Source organism: Rhea americana, unplaced genomic scaffold, assembly GCF_003343005.1.
Source record: "Rhea americana isolate MKP2758 unplaced genomic scaffold, rheAme1 scaffold_411, whole genome shotgun sequence".
Lineage (NCBI taxonomy): Eukaryota > Metazoa > Chordata > Aves > Rheiformes > Rheidae > Rhea > Rhea americana.
This window is the reverse complement of record NW_028186548.1, coordinates 163,502-189,961: the sequence shown is the minus strand read 5'-3', so window position 1 is coordinate 189,961 and position 26,460 is coordinate 163,502. Positions and strand designations below refer to the sequence as shown.

Sequence of the window (26,460 nt, the reverse complement as noted above, 5' to 3'; positions counted from 1 at the left end):
CATCTGTCTTCACAGTAAAAACAACGTACACATGTGACAGCAACTTGAAATCGGGGGGGTTGCATTTCAGACAAGCGACTTCACTCGCTCAGCGGCGGCGCCGGGCGTCCGCCTCGAGCCCGTCGCGCTCATTTAACGGAAACGCGCCACGCGAGCGGCAGGCGGCCGCTTTCTGCCCAAGCGCGAACGGAAACGGTCGTTGAAACGGCGGGGCGAACCCCTGGAGCTCTCAATCTCGTCACAAACGTGCAGGAGACACGGACCGAGAACAGCTGGGAGCCGGGGACGTATCGGTTCGCTGATAAAACTACAGTTGCGATACAGCGTAAAGAACCACCGTAAACTCCGATTTCTGCAAATTCGGGTAAGACAGAGGTAAGATTTCTGCAACTCAGCCCGCTGTCTCCAGCTGGCGGCGGCGGTCTCGTGTCCCCACTGAAACKACCACGGAGCTTAAGCACAGACCCAAGCATACCCACAGGAAGCAGGGCAGGGACGGGAGGAGGAAGAGGGACAAGCTCTGCTGGAGATCAGAGAGGGATGCCAACACGTTTAACAAATCCTGTGCTCGGAGCTGTTGAAGGTACTGCCGTCTCTTCACGCCCACAGCTGACTTCTCCTCGCCCCCAAAAGGCTACGGCACCATATAGCAGAGTTGAATCAAACTAGGCTTCCCCTCCTCGAAGAACGCTACATTCAGCACCATTTTCCTGGTCTTTCGGGGACAACATATCAAACTACCAGCAATAAGAATGAAGAAAAAATATTTTTTTCCTCCACTTTTATTTTTTTTCTGTGAAAATACAAGTTGAAATGTTAATTTCAAGAAATCACAGCTTTATAAAGTGTCATTTGTTCAACACAAGCTAGCCATTCCGTTGCCTTCCCCCCCACCAGTACTGCCGACCCCAAAGAGATCATCAGCTTCGTGTCGCTTTGCCAACAGCGATTCGATTTTCCCAAAGACTTTAGGGAGGAGCTATATGACCAGAGCCATCTATATTGTCACTTTTACTGCTATTTATCCTCTCTACCCTGAGCTGTGGTTCTGTCCTAAAGACTAATTATGCTATTACACACAGTTTCAATGAAATTTTAATGTGAATAATAAAAAGCTTCCTTGACTTTCTCTTCTGTCAGTATTGCACAGCCAGCCTTTATCTGAAAGCTGGAGGGTTTTTTGCCCGTTACAGCAAAAATGACTGGCCAAATCAACAGGAAACTGTCCTGGCAAGGGGAGAGAGTCAATGCGATCCCAAGCTGATAGACAGAAAAAAACCAAAACAAAACAAAAAATAAGACCCTGGAGATGCTTCTGAGAGCAGAACCACATCTCAGGACAGTAAGAAAGCACCAGTGGTTTGTGGTATCAGTTAAAGCATCTTTCCCATCTAATACAGGGACAGCTGCCACCACAGCCTGTTTGTCTGACCCTCATGTAAACGATGGTTACATGTAAATCTGCAGCCTCACTTTCTCGTTTGAGGGGACAGCAAAATACAACTGAGGTTTTTGGACGAAACAAGCAGGATGGAGATACCGGCTAATGCTGGCGTGGGAGCCCCGGAAAACAGAAGCACCTCCATCTACCCACCACGGACATTCTGGATTCACAAGGATTTACCACCTTTTAGCCATTCGTGTGGGTGGCTAGAGACTAGTGTTAATGCTATAAATGAAGAGTAAGGCTCTGAAGTCCTGCAAACAGAGGGCCGCTGCCTGCTGCCCTCCTGCTCGGCAGAACTTGAGGCAAACACCGTTGGGGTGGAGACCGTCGTGGAAGTCAAAAACCGAGATACCGCAAGGTCAGCGGTGTCTCACCTGCACAGTGAAGCATTTTAGAGGCAACAGTGAAAGCCACGAGCGGCAGCCTTTGGGCGGGGAACAGACCGTTCTTTCATACTGACACATTGCTATTACGCCACCGTTTTCTTAAGAACAATCAACAAGTTTTTCTCCTCCTCTTCTTCAGAGGAAGCCTAGGAAGGCGCTAGGCGCAGGACGTTCGGTCGCTGCACTAACCATCAGTTCAGGAGCTCCAGAGAGGTGTTTCGATGCCTTCTACTCCAGAGCTGAAGATTCTGTCTGCTTTACGGCACCCGAAGAAAAGAGATTGCACCAACCTGCCTCTTCCCCCTCCTTCAACTCCTTACTGGAAGAGATGTGTGTAACGTGTTAACTGTTTACAAAAAAGAGCCTTAATGTGGCTGCATTTCAGCTATAATTAGGTTCCTATTTTGGACAACGTATTAAGTGCTTTAGAACAAAAAGTGCTATAAAAACTACACAGTGGTGACAGTTTTCTTCAAGAGTTCCTCTTTTTTTCTTGCATCCCAACTTCAATTTTCTGATTATGGATGCCACTGCCTAGGATATCAAGAAACAGTCAATGTTCTGGAAACCAAAGGGAAAGAACATCAGTCGCTTAGCAAACTCGAGTCCTCAAAATGGGAGGCACAGAGTACATTTTTTTTCCAGCTATTTTGTAGCTGAACTTCACTCGAGAAAGCTGCAAACATTCCTGCCTCTTTGTGCCACCCAGGACCAGCGTGGATCCAGCAGGACCCCATCTTGCTTCTTGGGAGCCATTTCTCAGTTCATCCTGGACGTAAATAGCTCCTGCTCAGTGGCTGCTGTACTTGCAGCTTTCTGGAAAAGCTGCAGCACGCTGTCAAGTGACTGTCACACTGATTTCCGGATGYGCAAGGACTTACTGCAGTGCTGCACAAGTACATTCAAAGCTTATGGCTCCTCTGGTTTTGTTCTGGGTTATAGGAGGGCTAGCAACACTTGCCTGTCTGGAGTTGACCCACACAATTTCAGTATGTTCCGAACTAAGTTAAAAAAAAAAAAAAAAGTGCTAAAACCAGTGTAAAATTCACAAAAGCTTAAAGCATTATGGCCCCAGCTGTCCATACCCCTCCTTTAACACATTTTGACACAGAGGGAGGAGTACAAAGCCTGGTGCCAGTCTGTCAGTGCTGCCGAAGACAGGTCGAGTTAAAACACACGCAGAACTGGGGCACCTGAGCCACAGGCACGTTCCCTCTTGCCAAGCCTGCTGCAGGGCAATAATCTCCAGCAGGGAGGCASGATGGCTGGCTCGACTAATAGCTGGGAGCGAGGTTTTGTTTTTGTTTTGTTTTGTTTTTTTTTTCTTTAAATGAGGCAGCAAAACTCAGACCTTGCCTAAGCTTTTAGAGCCACCGTTCTTTCTCCCTCCAGGGGGAGCTGAACAGATGGGACAACTCAAGTGAAGTCGCTGCAAGTCAGCAGCAGCAGTGGAAACAGAACGAAGGAATACAATCCTCCTGCTCTACCCACTAAGGAATACAATCCTCTTACCTTTCCTGCTAGATCGTTCTACTCCCTCTTTTGGTAGCAACACCAAAGAAGGATGTGTCAGCTCCTAATTCAGGGAGGAGATATGAAGATGAGAGCTGCAAGCAAAGTTCTTTCTTGGAACAAAGTTCTTTTCTGATTCAAGATGGAAGCATCTGCCGGGAAGGATGGGAGGTGAAACCAAGAACCTAGCCAGTTCTTGCTTTCAATTTTCCCCATGCAAAAGGCTGGAGGTAGAGATGATACTACCCAAAGCCTTCCTCCACCAAGAAGGAAATGAGCCAGCTCCCTTCGGCACAAACAACTATAGCTACGCTAAAGACACTCAGCCTCCTTCTTCTATCAAGTCCGGTCACTACTGGCTTCACTTCAGAGGCTGAGCAACAAGTGTTCCCATCCAATCCCTGTACTCTCCTGCAAAGCACAATTGTAGTCCTCTGCAAAGCAGGGATTTCTACCCACCATTTTCAAGCTCAATCTARCACTCAAACCCCAAACATACAATTCCCATTGTTCTGGGGAACATCAGAGCTCAGGACATGTCTTGGAACTGGATCAGGACAGACAACAAGTGAGGCCCTAGAGCAGTGAGCTGCTGAACTGCTATCCTACTTCAGCACAAAACACCAGCAACTGCACACGGTGCTTGATGGCAGAGGTGGCTGGAAGCTTTTGCAATTCCTTATTTCAACAAGGTGAAAACCTCCAAAGCAAAAATAGCTTCATGGCCTGTTCTCCAGTTGCCCATGCTTGACTCTCCACATCCAGCTAACGCTGCAGTCAGGGGCAAGGGTGCATTGCAACTCAATACCAGAGTCTGGGACCTCCATGTCATAGTGGACGGGCTGGCCTTCTTTGGTCACCAGGCTGAAAGCAGGGACCGGTATCTGTGAAGCAGAACAAACAGACCTGAGTGGCACCTCAAGTCTCCTTCAGCACATAACAGAACATCCCACCAGCAAATACCCTGATGGCAAACAGCTCCCAACCCATGAAAAGCTCCAGGAGAGAGGTTTGTGCTTGGCGGAGACATGCAAACTTTCTCTGATAAGAAAATATCTCAGAAACTGGACTAGCTAGCATTCACCCTGCTGCTGAACTGCCTCACCAAGGTTTTGGCCATCACTGGTGGTTCTTCAGCTGCACTGGCTGTGCTTGGGCACTGCGCATTTCTCTGTGGGCTACTGATAGTTTGCTCTGTGACCTCCAAGAGAACAATATATGGCAAAGAGAAGCAACCCCAATAAACACATTCTGGACTTCTGCAACCTCTTTATTTAGAGAGGATCACCACATTTTATAGTCACATTACTATCACAACATCTCAAAGAAACTATCACAAACACTGATAGTTTCTTTGAGGAACTGCCAGAGAAGCCCACAGTGAGATTCACTGGAGTCTGCCAACATCTCCTCCAGCCTAACAAGTCAGAAGCACCACAGCCTAAACCAGTGTTCTTTTGCTGGTACTACTGCTCTAGAGGAAAAGTCATAATATGATTCACTTTTCTTTAGGGACAGGGGAAAGAATCTGTTTCCCTAGTCAAAGAGAAGGGTTTTTAAGCTGAAGCACCTGTAATTTTTAAGCTTGAGCACAACATCTATGGTCCCTCTGACAACAGGCACCGACTGGATCGTGATTCAGAAAATATCTTCTGGTATTACACTCATGACAAAAGTACTGAAGGCAAGTTACTAAATGGGTTATCGTGCCTCTGAATGGAATCATTCACTGTTTTTAAGGCATTATGAGGTTGCATTATGGAAGAAATTTCTTCCTGGACAAWGTACAATAATCAAACAGCTCTCAGCTTTGTGTCTCACCTGGCTGCTTATCCCAGTGGCAATGTCTCCCACCTTTGTTCTGTGGAAATCCCTGATGTGTAGATTTTCTCCACTTAGCAACTGAATCTGGATTTTTACTCCTGAAATGTGCAAGAGAAGTCATTAATTTCTGTTGTAAGCAGAATGGCTTCACAGTCCCACACAGAAAAATTGCCTAGCAAGACACACACATCAGAATGTTTTTTGTCATCAAGCATTTCATGTACGAATTTGTTGGCCTAGCATGGAGGCTTGCTGAAGACAACAATGACTCACAGAGCAGAGCTGGATTTAGCCAGAAAGCAGCTGAACAGACATATTGATTAGCAAAACATGCCCTTAAGACTCCTCTGTAGAAGTTTATGGTTATAAAGGATCTTCTGCACAAGAAAACTAGGGCAGACTCGGCGTCTCGACAGGCCAAGTGCTTCTAGCACTTTGTCTGTACCCGACAAAGCAATCGAAGGGGAGGAGCTCCAAGATTCCACATCCCAGCCCCTCCTTTTCTTGAGAAAGCTGTACCTGACCATTTAGCCAATCCTTTGAAAGACAGACTCACCATTGAAATAGCTGGGAGTGTCCGTGTGTCGACTGCGATTCAGCAGGTTGTTCCAACTGAAACTCTGCCCATCTGTCTGGCTGTTCCAGGAATGAATCCCAGAGCTCATGGTGTCCCTCAAGCTATGAGAAGCCTTCAGGGAGTTCTGCAGAAGTAAGCACAAATTTGTCAAAGGCTCCTAAAGAGAATGAACTTGCATGAGATAATAAATGGGAAACTGACCCCAGGAAGAAAAGAGTAGAAATCCACAGGGATCTAGGATGGGACTCAAGTTATTCAACTTTTACTTGCCATCTATTAAAAGGGGATGAATAATTTCATGAGAGTTTGCAGAAGTTATTTTCAATAGTCAAATCAAGAATTGACTGAAGAGTTGAAGGGGAAAAAAGAGGGTTTCATCATACTGAGTGGCAGGAGAATAAAGCAGTAGATAAAATTCTGCTGTCAGCAAGTGACAAGGAACACACACAGGAAAAAAACAGTTAACTGTCCATAAAAACCAGGGACTCTAAACAGCTGTACTACTTGGGAAAGCCTACACTATCCAAGAGCCCCAGAAGCATTACAAGGTTGAGAAGAGGAACAGAAATAGGAAATAAAGATGATCACTATATGAAATGTCTCCCGTAAGAAGCAGATTACACAATTTAACACTCTGCATCTTCCAAAACAATGACTGAAGGTTTACAATCAAATTATGGCCTTTCCTCATTCAACAAGGTCTATCAGCTATTTCTCATTGGTATTGTCTAGCTTATAAACACCAAGGTTAAGGCAAACAAAATTAAACTTAGTATGTAAGAAACAAACTGTTAGGTCGTAAGTATGAAAGGTATAAAACAAATTCACAGAGGATAGATCCAYAGGCTGATAGAGAATGTCCAAGAGGAGAATCAGTGTTGTTCTGCCCTATTCTTATGCTCTTTTCCTAAGCATCCCTTTAGCAGCCATTGCCAGAAGAGGTTCCTCTGTTACACAGGCACTAGGTCCAACTCAGTGCAGATCCTACRCTCATCATTGTTCCTTCAGATCCTTGCTTCTGCATGGACACGGTCAAGGCCGTGAGGTTTTCAGATCCACATGCTTGACGTTTACCGTGAGAACACGGCACATGAGAGCAACTGGAGGAAGTGGATTCATGTTGGATGTTAAACAAGAACAACCAAAATCCTAAATATCCCATTGTCAAGCAAAAAAAGTACTTTCCACAGTACTTTCCAGCAAACAGGGCATCAAAAAGCAACAACAGACCCAAGAGGCTCCAGATATCCAGTGTTCACAGCTGCCAGTTTCCCAGAGGCAGTTACCCTGCCACCCCTCCAAACCCACAACAATAAGGCTAGCATCTGTTTATATTCACCTTTTCACTGGCATCCGACACAAAAGGGCTGTCGATACTGAGACAGGAAAGCATTTGTTCTTGCTCTTCCAGTGAGTAAGGCTGTGACAGGCTGTTCAAGAACAGTTCTACAAGCAAAGAGGAGAGAGAAGACAGACATTTGTGGTGATTCCTTTCATGCCTTCCTGCTCTAATGTCAGTTACTGCAATTAATACCCAAAGCTTTTGCAGCACTATCTGATCAACATTGACATTAGTGTCTGTAAAGTGCCTGACACACAATTCCTCTGGTGAGTAAAGGCTATTGCTGCCATTGTGAAAATAGGGAAACTGAGCCAAAAAACAACAGATGATTTGTGCAATGACATGCAGCAACTCAGAGACAGGACAAACACCCAGAAGTTCCCATTTCTTGCCTATTACGCCACCTATCAGTCTTCACTCTAGATCCATCTGCATCATATCCAGGAAAAAGATAAACTTAACTATTCAACTCCCGGAGTAACCTGCACGGAGAATATGAGGACCTGACAAGGCTAATGAAAGTTCAAAGCTGCTTCAAAAGAAAGTGAGACCCCAGCAACCTCTAAAACACTATTGATCATTCCTCAATTCTGTGGCAACAGTTCAAGACAACTTTTTCCTAGGCTGAAGTTTTTCAATTCATTTATGAAGACAAGAAAATACAGGATAAAGAAATGAAAGGATGAGCTGTTCTGAGGGAGAGGAACTGGACTAGAACTTTATTAGTTTTCACACTGAACTTTCACAGCTGCCGGTAATCCGATTCTTCAGTTGGTGGACACAGGTTTTCCAATGCTCGCAACAAAACAATTGCAGACTGGTCTTAACTTCACTGCTTTGTTTGACATCTCCTATCTGATAGGCTTATCTCTATATTAAAAGAATTGGATCGGAAGTATTCCAAACTTCATACGAAGCACGAATTTCAGACAATCTTTATAGGGTGCACACAAGTACGTATCTGAGTTGTTAGGCTCTGAGGCTGGCAGGTACTTGGGAGGTTCCCATGTCTCTAACATGGGTTCACCCTACTGCTTTAAAAGAGCAGTACTGGAAAAAATCCTGACCACTACCTTTGTGGCATATTTAATTGCCTAAGAACTACTAGTTTTGGTAATTTCAAGGAAGGATGAGCAACTTGTGTAACAAGAGAGGAACTACRAACAAAATAACATCCAAGGACAAAACCCAGAAAAAACTGTCAAGAGGCCAAAAGAAAGCAGCTGTATTTTTATATTTTCAAGTGAAAAGCTGAATTCCTTACATAGCATGTTGCTCACCTATTTCCAGCTGCTGAAGCTCTTGTTCTGAAATGGTTGTTGCTCTCTCCACGTGGCTGCAGCTCTTTAGGGGCAGAGGAGCCAAAGAAGAGAGAGGTGGAGGATCCCAGATCCCAGATAACTCCTTGCACAGGTTCCAAGGGGTTCCCTCAACCTCCTCTGTTTGCTCCAGAGATGGTGGTGGTAGGTCTGGGCTTGCACAAGAAACTTTAACTGCCAATTTTGGGTCAGAATCAATCTCAGAAACTGGGCTCATTGTGGGGGACAGAGAGGTCTGTTGATGGTTTTCTTCGCTCAAAGCTAGATGTCTAGGCTCCCTGTATTCGCCTTTCCAGGGGCTTGTCACACCTCCCACTGCAACAACAGAAAGAAGACAAGATTTATTGTATAGAAAAAAACATGCAAAAGTCATGTTTGGCAATAAATGTGAGTTTCTGAACTGTATCTTGCTGTAAAATGCCAGGTCTTCAAAAGAAAAAGACAGACCATGTCTCAACTTTCTGTTACGCTATAGAGCCTTTCAGTAAAATTAAGCTGAAATAAATTTTGGAGAGTGACAGAGGCAGACTTTGACCACAAATATGAGTTACAGTCAAGGATAAAATGAATCTCATTTTTTTTTCAATTTTGCTGAACGTAAATCTTTAGACATCTAGACCAGATGCAGCAGACATTTCAACTCATCATGAGCCCAGGCCATGGTATACACCTTAGACACATCAATAGTCTCCACAAGACTACTTGGACATAGCTGGCAACTGTCCGCTTTACCAGTGCAGGTAAACAGCTTTAAAGGTAGGACATTTTTACCTTCTTCAAGTGCAACTGTGGTCTTAGTTTTCAGTTCAGACGCAGATGCTCTCTGAACAGGCTCTTTCTCCAGGCCCATTTTAATAATCTCAGCAGTGAGAGGGTTGCAAGAGGGCGGAATTTCCCTCAGAGGAGGTGGCTCTTTAGCTATCTGTGCAACAAACAGGAAGTGAAAGAGATTAAAGCAGAGAGACTTCATTTGTTTTCAGAAAGGTTCTTCCCATCGTGAGAGTTTCCAACCGAAATCATGGCATTAAATGAGACATCTGTTAGGTACAGAAACACCTGAGCAGTAATTTTATTAAAGCTAAATGGCTACAAAGACACACTCAAGTCATGAGCAAGACAAGGAGGGGAGGGGGGAAAAAAAAGCCCTAGTCTGCATAACACACAGCAGTTCATGGGGAGTCAGAAATGATTAGCTCCCAAAGCAAGATTTGGGTCATCTTGGATGCCCAACGGGCTCTCAGAGAACCTTCTTGAAGTGACTGCTGTCTGGCTAAGTAAAAATGAGATTTTACCAGATTAAGTGCCTTTTACTCAAGATATTCTAGGTCACTTACCTTTAGACAGAGAGGATGATTGTAATACTGGGTCCACGGGTGGCACCCGTTGAGCATGTGCAGCATCATACAGCAGCTGCTCCAGACATCCACTTTAGAGTCGCAGCGCTTTCCCATGACCACTTCTGGAGCCATGTGAGTCTCTGTGCCAGGTACATAGTTCCCTAAGATCACAATTGCAAATTCAAATGAAAATCATTGCATGTAAAATAGAGAATTGTTCCACTGCAACAGCTAGGAAGCCTAAGTATCTTTTCAGGAAAAGTGACATACAAGTCAACTTAACCCCCAAAAGTAGCACCACATGCTCCTGTCTCATCTCAGAAGTTTGGACGCGGTTTCTTGTGAGGACAAAACACTGAATATAGCATGCTGACTTAGTTTTACAGAAAACAACCACCTTCTGGACTGAGATRTAAGTACCAACTTCCAACCCTAAATTAATTTTAGCTGGCAGTAGAATACATCGCAGTAGCATCACAAAATTCAACACTATGAGCAACTTAAGTCTRGAAACACAGCTGCTTGCAAATAAGCCATACGTAAATGCTAAAAAAAMCCCCAACAAGTCAGTATGGCGGTTCTTTCGAACCATAGCAGATAAATCCTACCTGTGATCAAGCACTTTCCCAAGCCATCTGGATGAAGGTGAGCAGAATGACCAAAGTCACAGAGAAGAGCCCTGCTTCCATCATCAGACAAGAGCACATTGTCCGCTGTCAAGGAGAGGTTTTAAATCAGTCAGTGTCCTTTGTATTGTAGTCACTCATAGGGAAAAGAAATCCAAAGCCCACACAGTTACAATCTTTGTTGAACCCAAACTAAGATAYATTAATCTTATTGAGCATCACTGGCTTCAGCAAGTACACAGGTATAACTATCTTGACTTGTGAACTACCAGTTACCTGCTCTAGAGATTCCTTTATCCCAGGGGAGAGGTATACTGGGCAAACAGTCTGCCAGACCCACTGGATGACAGACAGAAAGAGGTTACAAGTAGATGCTCAGCTGTTTAAAATGAAGTTAGGCTCCAGTCTGAATTGCAGAGTGGAAAATCTAGTAAATAATCTATTTGCCACTTCCTAACTCTTAATCTCCAAGCAAGAAGAGAAAGGGAAAAAAGAACAATATATGTTAAGTAGCATCCTACCTTTTACATCTCCATGAAGAATGTTTTGAGCATGAAGATACTCCAACCCCTCTAAAGCCTGCCCCAGATAACTAAGAGCTCTATCCTCCGGCAGGCAGCCACTCTGTTTAATTARTTGACCCAGTGAGCCACCTAGAAGAAAATCCAGAGTTCACATTAGAAGAGAATCCAGAGAGTTCATGTTAGTCTATCTGTTAAAAACTTCTCAACAATATCAACAGTTCTCATTTTTTTTTTTTTTTCAAAGAAGCAGCAAGAACTGCCAGGTCTGGCAGTCCGTATCTTCCATGCATAGGTCTGTTCCTTCTTTTTATTCCCAGACTTCTTACTGTCTGTGGAAACCAGCCTCTTTCACGCAGCTTTTTGCTTAGCATCTGTTTAACAGTCTTGCTTTGTATCAAAAGCAACTTCTCTGTGATCAGATCAACTACTTTTGGACTCTACCGGTCAGCAGCCGATCCTTCAAAGGCTGCGCTTTCCATGGTCCTGGCTGGGAAAAGAAGCCTCAGGCAATGGATGCTTCCAGATTTTCTTACACAGTATTCCTTGTTACAGTACAACGTGCATTATGAGTACCATATAAACATGTCACTACATCATGATAGCAAAAACCAGTACCAACTATGTGCTTTAGAATTTGCAACTGCTGTCCAAACTGGGGTGAGGGAAAAGGGGAGAAATTGCTCTCCTCAGAAAAGATCATTTCTACACATCAGTGGGTATAATACATACCTACTCCAACCCACTCAGGAWTTAACTCTAGGAACAGTCTGGATACAGCAAAGACTTAAAAGATTTAAAACTGGGGCAAGAGGAAGAGGAGATCAACGTCCAATGCATTTGACAATTACAATGGTGCTTCCATTGTGATTGCTCCTTTCTCACCCTCCATCAGCTTCATGAAGATAGTCACCCAAGGCCCTTCCTTCACAGCTCCGTACAAGGGGACAACTTTAGGACTTGTTATTGCAGCACATGTTGTTAACTCCTCTGCACGGAAGTGTTCAACTTGTACCTAGAGAAACAAAGATGCAGCACTGAACAAATGTTGGCAAATTTTGATAGATCATTCCCTCCCCAGTAATTAGGTCAGCGTCCTGCACAGTCTAGCATCAGAGGCCCAAGGATAACCTCTATTACGACAAATAATTGGGTACAGCAGTAAACGGGAACACTCAGATTGAGCAAAGAAGAAGGGAAACACTAATCCTCAGTCTAAGTTAAGTGCCAGTTGATCAAAAAAGATGCCAGGTTCCAATATATCTGGCTTACAGCACAGTATAGGCGATTCTCTTTTTTTAAAAAAAAAAATCTTTCCAAGATAATTTCTGTCTCAGTTAAGAGGATATTACTGACAACTTAAGCATTCTGCTTTCACGAGATGTGAAAGGAAAAAGCTCAGGGACAGAGCAGTACTTGGAAACACACAACTCCCGTAACAGGAGGGAATATGAGATGTGACCACAGGCAGTGATCTACACTATCACCTTTTTAGGTGGCTGTCAGGCTGCACAGAAAAATGGCTTAAGAAAGACTCTATTCACTAAGTTTGGCCAAACAAAATAAAATAAGAATTTGCTAAAGACCAGAAGGAAAACATGAGTCATTAAGATTCTGGTGGGAAAAGGATGTATCATGTTTCTTCACTGTCAGCAATCCAGCTAGAGCTAGTTTGCTTTAATCTCAAGAATTTGGAGGGCAGGTGCTTACAACACCAAGTATGGTGAAAGAAGGTCAGGTAGTCCCCTTCTAATAAGGGCGGACAGCAGTAATTCCAGACAGTTACTGATGTAAAATGAAATACTATGATTAGTTTAAGTGTTCAGCTTGCACATTAGGACTCACTGGTTCAAAGCGTGACCTGAGAAAACACATTTCTTATCTACAGAAGCATCCTTTGAAATCCTCTAGGAACTAGGAAAAAAATTAACTGCTGTTTTGAAAGACTAACGCTTCTCCTAACCTCGCATCTACCTTCTCTCAGCTTATCCCATCCCTTCTTCCTGAAAATCCCACTATTAACAGCTATTTATCCCAAGATGGTGTACTGCCACAAAGAATAATAAACTTGAGTAGTTTCATACTGTTAGAAAACAAGATTGTCATGGTACCACAAAGCTCTACATCTAAAATGTGAGGATGCAGAATAAGAAATAACTTTCTATATGTTTAAAACATTTTCTCTTCTATACGACTCACAAATGAAATGGTTAAAAAAAAAAAAAAAAAGGCTTGGTCTTGCTACTTACATCTTTCCATTAGGCAATGCATCAAGTTGAGAGTAATGTAAACAAGAAAAAGTGAACATTTTTAATTGAAAAAACACAACTTCCAATTCTTTTTGCATATAACATTTTCATTCAAACACTTCCCACACACTTTTCAAAGTCTTCTATTAATGTGAGAAACTTATCAGTTTTACAGAGGTGATGAAACTATTCAAGTGTTAAGTTCAAACAGAATAGTTTACATTCTCATCATCTACTTCCGTTATCACTCTACCTCCACCTCTAAGGCCTCCCATGGCTGCCTACAAATAAATACCTTCATTCAAGTTATAGTCTACATGCATCGTATGACGATGACGTATCTGGCTGAACAATGGATTATTATGCCAGCTTCTGGAGAAATACATACCCTTGCTGAATCTGTAACAGAATCACCTCGTTACAATGTGCCAGTATCATCTATGACACTCACTGAACAGAAGAAAACTCTCTCCTTTTTGTGTTTTTACTCATCACCTTATCTTTTCCCTACTTTACCCATTTTTCAACAGAGAAACACTTGCAACKTCACCACTTACATCGGATGCGTTTTAACATGAGAATAGTTAGATAAAAACTCCAGGCGCTTTTCCCCACCACTAGTCACTAAGAATGCACTTAAAATCTTTTTCAAATCTCTACTCTTTTAGCCTGTCTCAGCACAGAAAAGCAAAATGCCTTATAGCATGCTTTGAAGGTCAAATGAACCTATTTCTGACTTCTAAGGCAGACCCACTGCACACACAGGTTCTCTATCTGCTTATTCTCTTCACGACATCACCTTAAAATTTGCCCTGAACATAACCAAAGCAGCACTATACTCTGGAACGATAAAACTATTTCTGCCGTCTTGTATCAGACAATCCCCCTGATTTCTCACATATAGATTACCTTTTTGGCAGCACACTGAAATCCTGTCTGCTTGTCCTCTATTTTGTATACTTCTCCAAAAGAGCCAATGCCCAAAGAACCGTGACACTTGGTCCAGTGAACCTCTTCTCGGTACTCATAATCGACTGGCTTTAGTTTCTGGAGGTTAAAATCAGAAAACGAGATGAAATAAGCAAAACATACATGTCAAGCTCCAGAGATAGAGGCTAAAATTTTCAGAAAAAGCACAGTGGTACCACAGCCTCTCCCAGTGTCACTGGCTTGAGGTGCAAGGATACGAGAGGACCTGCTAGATTTCTGCAGGCACTAGTTGATCTAAACAAGTGCATCCCTTTGTCCTAAAGAAGGGCAGCTTATGTTTGGACAGCTTTGGAGCTCCAGACTACTCCTTTCATATGGAGGGTATTATTAGGAAATCAAATCCTACAAAACAAAACAAGATCCATCCAACTAAATGTAGATCTGCACGTGTGAACAAAATCCTTTTCGCAGTCAGTAGATAAGAGAAGAATTGTGCCTTGGGTCTCATTGTGGATGTATTCAGGAAGATAAGTCACATCCTGAACTCCAGTGACAATACCAATTTGTCACTGATTCCAGTGAAGAGGAGTTTAGGGATGCTGGCAAAGAGCTGAAGTTAGGAGAGATTAATTGTGCCTGTTAAGATTTACATGCATCTGCTGTGCTGAACTCCGGCCTTTGTCAAGGGTTAACAGGTAAGTTGTTGCTATACTGGCAGAGGCAGCAGACATGTTCTTCGCACCCTCATGATCTACATCTCACAGGTACCTTTTTTCTATTTGTGTCACAGTCCAGGTCATGTAATAGACAATAAAATATTACAGCCTGTTTACTGAATAGACTGGATTCTTTCAAAGACAAACAGAGAAGGCATTTTGGAAGACTGCAAACAGAAACAATTCTCATAAATTTTTAAATAAGCTATGCATATTTTGTGAATGAGTAAACCAACTGGAGCCACCAGTTTCTAAGACAAGGTTTTATACCCTTCTAAAAACAAAGMCACATCTCTAACTCTTGGGCTCCAGCCATATCATTAAGAACCATTCAGAAAAGGCAGTCCTGCTGCAGAAGCCAGAACGGGGATGTGGATTCTCTCTCCTGAAACCCAAGAGAAACTCTGCCTACCACAACACCAGGGTGTAAGGCCAGATCACCTCATTAAGTAGCACGCCTTCATTTTCATCTGCTTCTTGGAATTGTTCCTTCAGGTCCAGACCGCCTCCTCTCCACGTTTTGGCTAGGCTGGCTAAATTTTGCGGTTCACCGAGACTCACGCTCCCCTTCAAGGCGTCTACCAAGTATTCTTCCACAGAAATCTTGTCCGAACTGGTTTTCATGGACTGGTTGACGCATCTGGGGAAACTGCATTCTAAGTTTAGGCCAGATAAGTGATGCTCACTATCTTGATAGTTGAAAGCACCATGGAAGTATGTTCCCAGAGCATTAAGTTTCATGGCATGGAGAGGACTGTCCAGAGGTGGGAAATGAGGAGGTATGATGTTGTATGGAAAAGGATGAAGCGTTTCAGGCTGTGGAACACTGTCCCTCTGATAGTGCCGTTTCCAAACATGATTAAGGCACTGAACAGGGCTAATCAGCTTGTGCAGTTCTGTTTTGTACTGGCTCCTTGGTGAATGGAGTTTGCCTGCGGACAGAACTTTCCCAGGTTTCTCAAACAGCAGTGGATCATAGACCAAATCCTTGCCAAGTTCTGAAACCCAGAAATTGTTTCTGTAGAGAGTACTTTGGTGCGTTTCATCCTCCTAGAAAACAAAACAAAGCAACTGAGCAGGAACCTCAATATAGCCACCCAAAATTCAACCAAGAATTGTAGGAGTTTGCAGGGGACCCAATAATACAAAAGAAGGATCTAAGGWTCCTCACCTGGACTGGAATTGGGGTGCAGCTTTCTTGTTCTGGAGTTCTGGGGCTACGTCTGCCAGCAGCCACTGTTTGTATTTTCAGCTTGGATCTTTTCTTATGACGTTTCTTTCTGTTTTTACCACGATGCCTCCCTCTCCAACAGGTAGGTGCCATCTTCCCCTCCGTTGCATGGGCCACATTGTTAGGGATTTGATCAAGACTGTCTGACCGGCTATTGAAAACCAAAAGAGTATGAAGTTTCTTAAATCTGGTGGTAAAAGCATACCTTCAATTAACAATCATTACCAACAGGAAAGGAACGAGAATTAGCAATAATGTCTTCCGAGACTTTAAAATACAGAACTAYAAGATAACTTCTTGCCTTCTAATATGCAGCAATTAGAACTTTGACTCCAAAGCACAGCACCACAGCCGGCATTGTAAGAGAGAAATACATAGGARGGGGAAAAGAAAAAAAGAAAAAAGGGAAAAAAAGGTATTAACATATCCAGCAYTCGCAAATTCTTCAAGTAACAGCAAGACTAGGGGGCAGAGTAGACAGTGAAAAGCACTGTATGCTTCCAGGTTGCTTTGAGACAGTATATGTCTATGATTTCTAGTGAATACAGAGATTAAATATAAATGCAATCTATTTTAAAATTTTGTTGAAAATAATAAAAGCACTCATAATATAAACATCTTCTCTATTTGAAAGACGACCAAGCTTTGCACCAAAGAAAAAGGGTGACTAAGGGCACTGAAAGGAAACAGCTTCAAACAGCCAAAATTTTCTGGCACRTAGAGCTCAATTATTATAATGTTACAATACCTTTTCTAGGAAGGCATACATATACAAAGCAGCACTGGCCAGAACAATATGTGAGGGCCTACGCAAATAGATAATCTCTAAAGAAGAATATTTGCTTGCAGTTATTCAATACTAATCATAACAGTTGAGTTTTTGTAATCAGGTTGTAAGAGGAAACAGGAAATTTGATCTTCAAATGAAGAAATCGTAATTGTTCTGTTGATCTATGCAATATAATCATCTGCCTTTATTGAACAGTGATACAGTCCACAGCCAGCTCAGCCTCCACCATCATTTTCTGTTGTTTCGGTGCACCGTTAAATGCTTACCAGATCCAATAAGCAGAGCTCTGAATTCTGCGGGTATTACCATACCGTCTGGACCCCGAATACATACCCRACATGCACTTACACAAATTCCCTAAGAACTGGCCTACTCTGCTTTTCTTCAGCTGATTCAYGGGACAATCATAGAACCATAAGGTTGGAAGGGACCTCTGGAGATCATCTAGTCCAGCCCTCAGCATAGCCCCATATGGGGACTGAACCCACGACCYTGGCATTAGCAGCACCACGCTCTACCCAACTGAGCTAAACCTGCCCCTTAAGTGGGTAATGTCAAACATATATTCACAAGGCCAGATTCAGTGTCTTGAAAGCTRCCACAGACCAGGAAGCACCTTATTCTATATCCCTGTTACCCACTTCAGGGAATGYTGGAAGTTTATTGGGCATATACCAAAGAGGAAGATGCTCATTGTTCATTCAGATGKCTTCAGACAAGCAAGTCCCAGAGGTCCAGTTTTTTATTGCAGCTTTTGCTTCCCCTTTATCTCTTTCAGTTTCTCTTCAAAACTCTTGCTATTTCTGTCTGTTTCTGATGCTGTTATTAAGCAAAGGTTCTTCTCTCCATCCCACCTTATTTATCCTCCAACTGCTGCTTTCAAAAAAAATAGTAGTTCCCTTTTCTGCCACTACTTCTAGCAGCAAGCCCAAGTTTCCCACACAGCTTCTCAAAGAGGATGGTGTTACAAGGTTTTGAAAGTGGCACCATAGTTCAGTTAGAAAAGACCAAAATCTGCTCCTTGGATCTTTCTACTTCAGGCCCATGAACCCCACGTGAAAAGAACTCTTGGCCTTCATTTTGAAACAAGTCTGCCAACCCMAATAGATGGGCAGATTACAAGGGTCAATAAACTAGAAGGCATTGATAATGAGACAAATAAAGGTGTTTTGAGTGGTATGTGCTTGTATTTCCTCCTAATACAAAAAGGTTTTACAGAACCACAGAAYGGTTGAGGTTGGAAGGGACCTCTGGAGACCATCTAGTCCAACCCTCCTGCTCAAGAAGGGTCACCTAGAGCATGTTAGACAGGACTGCAGGTTTTGCGGAAGATGCTTGGGGAAAAGACATACACTTAGGAAAAGCTACTCCAAAGAGGAGGAGTTCTGGAAAAAAAGGTTGTATACACACAGAGCCAGCATGATTTGAAACAAGTCAACAAGAAACAGTGAAGGTGAGTATTCATGTTAAGAGACYTCTCACCTGTAACGCTTACTATGAGCGATGAAGGACCTCTCTGATAAAGTAGGGCTGAACTCTTGACTGTTTTCACCTGTGTGAAGAAAATAGGATCATTACACATCTTGAATATTATGTAAAGCATCTGCCAGTAACAGCTGGACTAAGAAACACCTCCACCATCTTGCTAAATCAAGCAACGATCCAGACACATAAATCACTACACACAGTCATGCTACATCAACAGTGGCATATTCTTTCTCCCCCAGCATTTAATAGCTTCCCAGCATTGTGATCTCCTGATGCCTCAAGCTCCTTCCCACCAAACAGCTATTTTTTTAAAACACCTTTTGGCAGTGAACCAAAAATAGATGATCCAGTGGGACACATTTCTAGCCAACAAAACTAGGTGCAATGGCCRTATGCTGGTTTGTTATTTCTACTTTATTCAGTAGATGCTGTCACATTATTAAGAGATTTCATGAACTGCCTAAATAGAGACTGGGATGTGTCACCAATTCCACCCCACTTGGAATTACAAATAGAATTCAGCTCAGCTCTCGAGGAGCGCAAAGCGAGTGAAATCTCACACCACATTACACATTCCTTTTTCTCAATGAAGAGCAAACTGCCCTGCTACTTACATTCTGCTTGGGCAATAATAGAAATTGAGGCAGAGCCTCCTTCTGTTTCTTCTTTTGCTGTTCCTTTGGTGATTACATCATTCAGGATTTTCCAAGGACTATGAAAGGCAACTTTCTTTGAATCTTCTACTTTGCAAACACTGCTTTGCTTTTCACTCACTGTCTCATTCAGCCCCTTTGTAGCYGTGAGCTCCTTCTTGTGCTTGATATTTGGATCAGGAGCTCCTTGGCATGTAATTCCCATCACTGCCATTTCACAGGTTCAGAGAGTCACTGAGTAAGAACAAAAAACAAAAGCAAAACATTTGTTACAATATTTAACTTCACAGTCAGAAGTGGCTTCAAGTTCATGAGAAACAGGAGACAGCTGAAGGTATCAGATACAAAATAATTTAAACTAAATCAAGGTCCTACTCAACCTCTGAGCAAGGAGCTGAAAATGAAGCCAGGACTGCCAGCTCACCATTCCTGACTTGTACCACGGAAGACATGAACAATCAACATTATTCTCGGTGCTAAAAATATGAGATTATTTAGGTTTCAAAGCAAAATGTATTTCTTGTTATATTCTCTTAACTTAAATACAATCAATGAAACAATATAGAAGAGGGAAATCTTATATCATTAAACAGAAAGAATATTCACAAAAAAGAGGAGACGTGAGAGATCAGATCTGACCTCTGCATGTCCYCTTTGCACCTAGGAGAAAATACATTGTGCCCTTATAGCACAAAACGCTGCTAATCATTTTACCCCTTGTACTCAATCACCCTCAAATCCGCTTCTCATTTTTCCTTCCAATGAAACAGGGCTCAGCAATCCACCTGCCCATACACATCTCCTCCCTCACACYCTTTCTTTGCCTTAATTGCCAATAACTTTTGAAATCCTCAGTCAACCAGAAACAAGCCTGATGAAAGTAGCACTCTTACRGTGTATCAGGTTAATGCAAGCTGATGTTGGATAGAGGACCGCGATGGTGCTGGAAGAAGAGGCAGGCAGAACTCAGCTCCTCTCCCCTCTGCTTGGCAGCAGCTGGCRAGTCAATCAGCCCAGGCTCTAGCTGACCAGTTAGTGTAAATGTAGCTCCAGGCAAGTCCCAGCACATGCCAAATCTCAGCCAATTGGCAACACGGAGAAAGGTGGAAGAGAGCCAAGGGTGGAAAGGGAGAAGCATAAGGAAGCCTGGAAGCAAGACACTTGGGGGCAGGTTAAGCGTATATCGTGGGGTATCAGGAACGTGTAGAGTTAAGAGTTCCCTACAAACACACTGAACACAAAACCACAGGAAATCAGGCTTTGGTTTTGCTCCTATCCCCCCTAYGCTGGATTCTGAAAAAGTCAGAACATGGTTGTTTTCTTTTAAACCAGAATATGCTTTATCACCCCTTAGCTGTAGGGTCATTTCCTTGTTCCACAGTCCTTTCACAGTTCAAGTGCAAAATCTTAAAACAAACATTTCCATCATTAAACAAGCCATGAAAATTCAAAACCTTAACAAACATGTACCAGTGTTAAACATCACAGACCCAATAGGAAGAGCGACACACTGTTTGAATGGAAGCCACTAAAAACAAGTTAACATAACTATTACAGGAGCATGCCCCTTGAAGCTCATCAGTTTGAATCTGCAGCAGGRATTTGCTTTTTCTCCTTTTTCATTTGCTTTTCTGGGGCAGCGAGCCATTTATTCCGAACAGGCTCCCAGCAACACAAAGCTCAATCGGGAAAGCTACAAAACGGGCACCGACGAGTGGGTGCTCGGYGCCTAAAGGGCCACCAAGGAAAAGGGAAGGAACCGTTGGGAGCCAAGTGCATGAACCTTGGTGTGATTTGCAATGAGTCACCTAACAACCTGGCAGGTATACAAGAGAAGTCAACAATGAGCACATTCAGTGGCGAAACACAGAACAGCTGCTGTGAGAAAGAAGTGCCGATGACAGTATCCCACTCCTTACAGCAGTCCCTCTCCCTCTTCTCTCCAGAAATTATGTCAAATCTCAGTGCTGTAAAATAATCCCTGGGAGCAGCAGAAAGACAGCCTGCCAGATGACTAACCCAAGCCACCAGTGACCAAACTGACAAGTTCAGAGCTATTTTTATACTCACTCTCTCCTGATTTGCATTAACTCTGTCTCTCCTTGCCTTCTCCTCACCTTCAAGGTCTGCAGGGCAAAGCCATTCCCATCTCCAAAAATACAGAATTCTACAAATTAGTTAAAAGACAACAGAGGGARGGGAGAAGCAAAATCACAAGTCCCTGTCTCCCTCTGAAATGGAAAAGAGTAACACGGAAATATTACTGAGATTAAAGACAACAAMGTATTTACTTCACTGGCCAAATGAAGAAAAATAAGAAAGAGATACTGTAAGCGATGTCCTCTAGCCCTGTGCACAGCAGTCAGCGTGCAGAGAGCTTAATGGGTGACTCGGGTCTAACGAGGCACAGAGACTACAGCCCAACACAGACTAACTGCTGCCACATAATTTTCAGGTTTGTRGAGGAATCAAAAACCCAACTATTTTATTGTACGCCGAACAAAGTGAATTTGGGAGAAGTCGTGATTTTTAAAAAACAGAACTTTCAAATAATTATTGAGCTGTAACTTCTCTTGAAGCCAATATTCAAAACTGAACAGGCCAGACTCATCTCTACACCCTTTGGGGAGGGGGGTGATCTGGAGAGGTGCAAAGCATGCCTAAGTCCCATTAATTTGCATATAGGCACTCAGCCCAGGCCTTGCATGTAGCCATTTCTGATAAAGCTTTAAATAAAAGGAAGCACAACATGGATATCCGAGGTTCCATGGCAAGATCCGTAAGAACAGAATTTACCCAATACGAGGCATGCTGGAGTAGTGGTTTTGGTTGCCTATTTACTTGCCACCAGGATGAGTGTGTTTCCATGGACAGACATAGGTTATAAAGGTAACATTAGGAGCCACAAGTTATGGATCCGGGGAGTCATTGTTTCTTATCCAAAACTGCTCCAAAACTAGATTTTTAAACCTTCCTTTCCCTTGATCAAGTCATTCAGATTCAACTGTAATTCTTGTTTTCAATATTCCTGATTTTCTTCCTTCCTTGAAAATAACAAACCCACGTGTACACCCACTGAACGAAGGGAAAGTCACGTAATGATGCAGTAGGTAAAAGCAAACACTATATCCCTAGCCCACAAAGGGCTTTTGCTAGCTACACCAGTGTTAAAAACTTCTTGCACCTTATCTTCACTACGATCTTACACTCACATCTAGTTAAATGTTAGCTCTCGCTGCTGTAAAAAAGAAAGTACGTTTTTACAGAACGAAAGCCATCCACAGTATCACTTGCGTTGTGGAGACGCTAGCTGATGGCAGTGGCAACTCCTTCCTCAAATAATGTCTGCGCTCCTGTGAAAACCTATCACACATAAGGCCATCTGAGACTTGTAGGGAGTCAGAATTAAGGAGACACTCAAACTTTCCTGAGATAAGAAATACCAATGTTTACTGCTCCTTTGAAAATCCCCTCCCTCTCCTACCCTTCTTTAAACAAGTCAAGGTTCACCTTCTGCAGATCTTCCATCTCATACTGGCTGCATCCGCTGGAAGTTATTCGTAGCAGGGACCTTCAACCAACATTTCTTTGTTATATGAAGTTACTTTGTACACAGAGAGACTCAAAGGTAGATGAAGTAAGGCAAATACCTCTCCACAGCTAAAGCACTCTGCAGAACATCACAGTATGCAATCCTGCTCAGTCTACCTGGGTCAAATCTCCCTTGCCAAGTGCTTTTTGGAGAATTTTAGTCCACATTTTGTGAAACAGCCTTGTAGTTTTGATTAAAAAGAAAAAAAGACTTGAGTAAGAGCTTTAAAATAAGCATAAGACTTCATATATCGACTTCAAAGCATGCAGATTTCTTCTCCTAGTTTGAGTGCTAATGTTCAGTAGCAGTTTCAGATTGACATTTTCATTGAAAAAAAAAAAAAAAAAAGAAATCATGTTGTCTCAGTGAGGTTTCCCACTTCCTTATAGAAAAGAGTTTTCTGAACAATGCATTAACTGAGGCTAGCCTTCTCTTTTGCAGCTGCTATTCATTTATTCGAACATACAAGCAGAATTTTAGCAATGTTGCTTTACTGATCACTGCATAAACAAAACAGCAGGGAAGACCAGGAATTTGTCCATCACTGTAGCAGGGAATATCAATTCAAAAAATGAACATACGCTAAGCCTTTCGGGACCTCCAGTTTCTAACAGTTGTACTCTGTCCATAGGTATTTGAGAAAGTGTCAAAAGTATCCATTTTGAGTACTGGCTAAAAATAAATAAATAAATAAATAAATAAATCACAGTAAAGACATCACATTTGTCCAAAGCCTTATCAAGAACACACATTTCACTGGGGGGGGAGGGGAATATTTGTAAAATAAATTATACTAAAGATCTAGTCTGGTGCCTGAGGAATAGAAATATTTGCAGAACTCTTTCAAACCCTAGGCACTTCATTTGTTCCTGAATTCTCATCTTTGTCTTTTTCTGCTTTGATACTATAGATGATCTTCCCTGCCTGCCCACGTTTCAGATGGAACTGAAATTAAGAAGGTTCCGTTTTCAGCCGTATCAATTTAAGGCATATTATTGTCGCATGTTTGGGACTTGGGGTTGTTATTTAAACAAGCTCAGTACAGTCAGCACGAGAGAAGTTTCAATTTGCCTCAGAAGCGATTAAAAAAAGTTGTAGTACACAATACACAGCCCTACCTTAAAACACATTTAATGCCATTTTAAGTTTAGGAGAAAACCAAGTATCTCAGAGTTCCACAATAAAAATAAATAGAGAGCCTGACTGATTATAATAYTGGTGAGTCAGATCACCAGTTATCATTCAAGAATGTGCACAACCTTCACCTCTCTTGTTTTAACACTGTTACCTATGTAATTGGGCATCCATACAGTCTTGTCTGGTTCCTCTTGGCCTCTCACATACTGTYAGATACTACGGTTTACCTGAACATCACCAGTTGCTTCTACCTAAACCACCCCAGAACTCACAGTTTGAAGGTTTTCACTATCAGTATTATGTTCATGAGTAAGCTTTGTTAGAAATGATAATAAACACATAAACCTATTCTTTAAAGTGGATTAACAGTAAATACTTCAAAATCCAGTTTCAGCCATTTATGTTGCTTACTATAAATATCAGGATAATAAGCCGCAACTATCCTTTTAGTTACCCGACACTAATATATTGCAGCAAACTGGTTACAAACTCTGAATGAAAATATTTGATTGGTTTTAACCATCAGCAGCATTTCCAAAAGTGCCTAAACACATCTATCTTAATTTCCTCAAGTACTAACTTGGGTACAACTCACCCCTTCACAATTCTTTTCATGTTGTTGAGTGAGGATATGAATAAAACCGYTTACCCAAAGTTTATAAACATCACCGCATCTCAATTCATTCACWGCAGCTAATTTTTCCAAACTGCTCTGCGAACAAGTATTACACAACGTATTAACAACCTCCAGTCTGACAAACATTTGTTTTCAGATCCGACTTAGCTGTTTATACATAAGCTTTGAGGACACAGCTTAACAACATCCTGACTTTTAAGACCCTTTGTGGAGTGAAACTATTTCCTCAATTATAGCAGGATGGTACAGAAGCACTTAAATGGACAACTTCCGACAATAACCGCAAACACACATTAGAATCAATTCTGCCCAGGTAGACAGGACCAAGCCTCCACCAATTATTATCATACATTGGTGTGTGGCTTGAGATTTTCAGTTCACACTCATCAAAAGGCCACATAAGGCTACAAGAAAGCTGTAATGTTGAAATGCTAGACAAAAACAGAAGCTCTGTTAAATTCGGTATGGATAAGAGCATTTCTACGTAAGCTTAATTCATCCYCCATCTTGCAAACTCAGTTATTACATTTTCATACTAGAAACGTGAAGAAAAATGACAAGTTTCTTTGTCCATTCTGAGCAATATTACATGAAACTCCCATTTTAATTGCGGCATCTAAGAACTATGTTTTAGATAAGTTGCGTTCCTTTTTCTTCGAGGCCTAGCGAGTTAATGATACTAAACTGTGATTAACAAAGGCAGGTTTCCCACAGATTTGTCCCCCGTGCCTAGGCCTCTTACTCCTTCCTCCTTTTTGGTCCCCCAGTGCATCCCCTTGATGTCCCTTCCACAGCATCTCCAGACCTTTCCCTAATCCAGGTCTCTTTTACTCAGGGTCAGCTGCTCTTYTTGGAACTCAGAAGATTTTCTGTCTTCCCAACTTTTCTCCTTCTGTCTCTGCCAGCAAATCTAACTGAGACTTGCCAATGACTTCAAAAGTTGCAGGAGGAAGGCTAAAGAGATAACACGGTCACATTTGCTTCCTTTCCTTTTGAGTAGAAATTAGTGACCACATCACTCTTGCAAAAGCTCCACTCTGCCATCTCATTTAACAGTGCCACTATTTATCCCAATTCTTCCTTCAAAGTTCATTAACTCCAGTGACATTGGATCAGGTCCCGCAAATCCTTGCGATTTTTGTTTGTTTGCTTCTTCACAGCGTACTATTCAAAGACCCAGTCTCTCATAACAGTTAAAATTTAATGGTTAATAGCAAATGACTCATTCCAAGGGAATCTAGTGGCTGTGCCAATAATAGATTTTAACTTAGTTAAAATGCAATAAAGCAGCACACTACAGACACATATTTGAAAGCCTGATTCACTCACTCTCATCACTATTGCCACAGCTAAGAAGGTGCAAGTTATTACTCATAAAAGAGCTCAGAAAGCTGTTTTAAAAAGAAATTTAAAAGTTGTTTATGGATGCTAGTTTCAGATTGCTGCTTCTTACATGTGCAAAGCCCTGAACACATGTTTCTAATGTAACCGATTAAGTCGACAGGAAGCATCTGAGATCAACCACAGCAGCAACTTATTAATCAGCAGAGAAGTATTTTACCCTTTTGCCAGAAAAAAGGCTTGTGTCAAAGAGAAGTGCTACGGCTAGATATGAGAGGTGAGTAAACAGACAGTTTAACTGAACTTCAGATCTTATTCAGTTGTATATTTTGATTAACTGATCTCAAGCCTGCCTCATCGTCCCCTCTCCASAGTCAGGAATCGCTTCGAAAAACTGCACCTAGCGACACCCAATCAAAGCGGCAACGGGGGCATCGGAACCTCTTACCTCGCCGAGCGCCCCAAGACAGGCACGGCAGGCAGGAAATTAGCTAATTCAACAGGCAAAAAGGAAAGTTCGCTTCCTAGCGGAGAAATCGCACCTAAGKTTAAGAGAGCAAGCGGCCGAGCGAGCGGCCCGCTGCTCTCCGGCGACGGCCCTAGCGCACGCGGCGGAGAAAGCAGCAGCCCGGCGGGTTCCCGCTACCTCCGGGCCGGTGATCTCGGGGACGGCTCCGAGGGGCTCCGGCCGCCCCAACGGTCGCCGCTGGTCACGGCGCTTCCGCGGGGGCCGCTCGGGCCCGGCCGCTGCGGTCTATTCCGCTCCGGTTTAATCCGGTTCGGTTCGCGGCTCCCTGCGAACTGT

The 26,460-nt window shown here is 42.7% G+C and overlaps 1 protein-coding gene across 4 annotated transcripts; it reads right to left on the bottom strand.

Moving 5' to 3' along the window:
* Nucleotides 1-766: 766 nt before the first annotated feature.
* Nucleotides 767-26,443, bottom strand: MAP3K14 (mitogen-activated protein kinase kinase kinase 14). 4 transcript variants are annotated; one of them, XM_085314796.1, is made up of 16 exons: nucleotides 26,302-26,443; nucleotides 18,910-19,182; nucleotides 18,290-18,359; nucleotides 15,958-16,168; nucleotides 15,228-15,836; nucleotides 14,050-14,187; nucleotides 11,777-11,906; nucleotides 10,892-11,023; nucleotides 10,353-10,457; nucleotides 9,742-9,905; nucleotides 9,179-9,329; nucleotides 8,369-8,722; nucleotides 7,086-7,192; nucleotides 5,726-5,870; nucleotides 5,167-5,267; nucleotides 767-4,229 (listed from the first exon to the last, which is right to left on the bottom strand). In XM_085314796.1, the coding sequence occupies exons 2-16, from the start codon at nucleotides 19,160-19,162 to the stop codon at nucleotides 4,065-4,067; spliced, it is 2,835 nt and encodes a 944-aa protein (XP_085170922.1). In that variant the 5' UTR covers nucleotides 19,163-19,182; nucleotides 26,302-26,443; the 3' UTR covers nucleotides 767-4,064. The 4 variants fall into 4 exon arrangements, with proteins under 4 accessions (XP_085170922.1, XP_085170923.1, XP_085170926.1 ...); XM_085314797.1 differs by lacking the exon at nucleotides 26,302-26,443 and adding an exon at nucleotides 26,198-26,290; XM_085314800.1 differs by lacking the exon at nucleotides 26,302-26,443 and adding an exon at nucleotides 26,104-26,189.
* Between the last annotated feature and the right edge of the window lie 17 nt (nucleotides 26,444-26,460).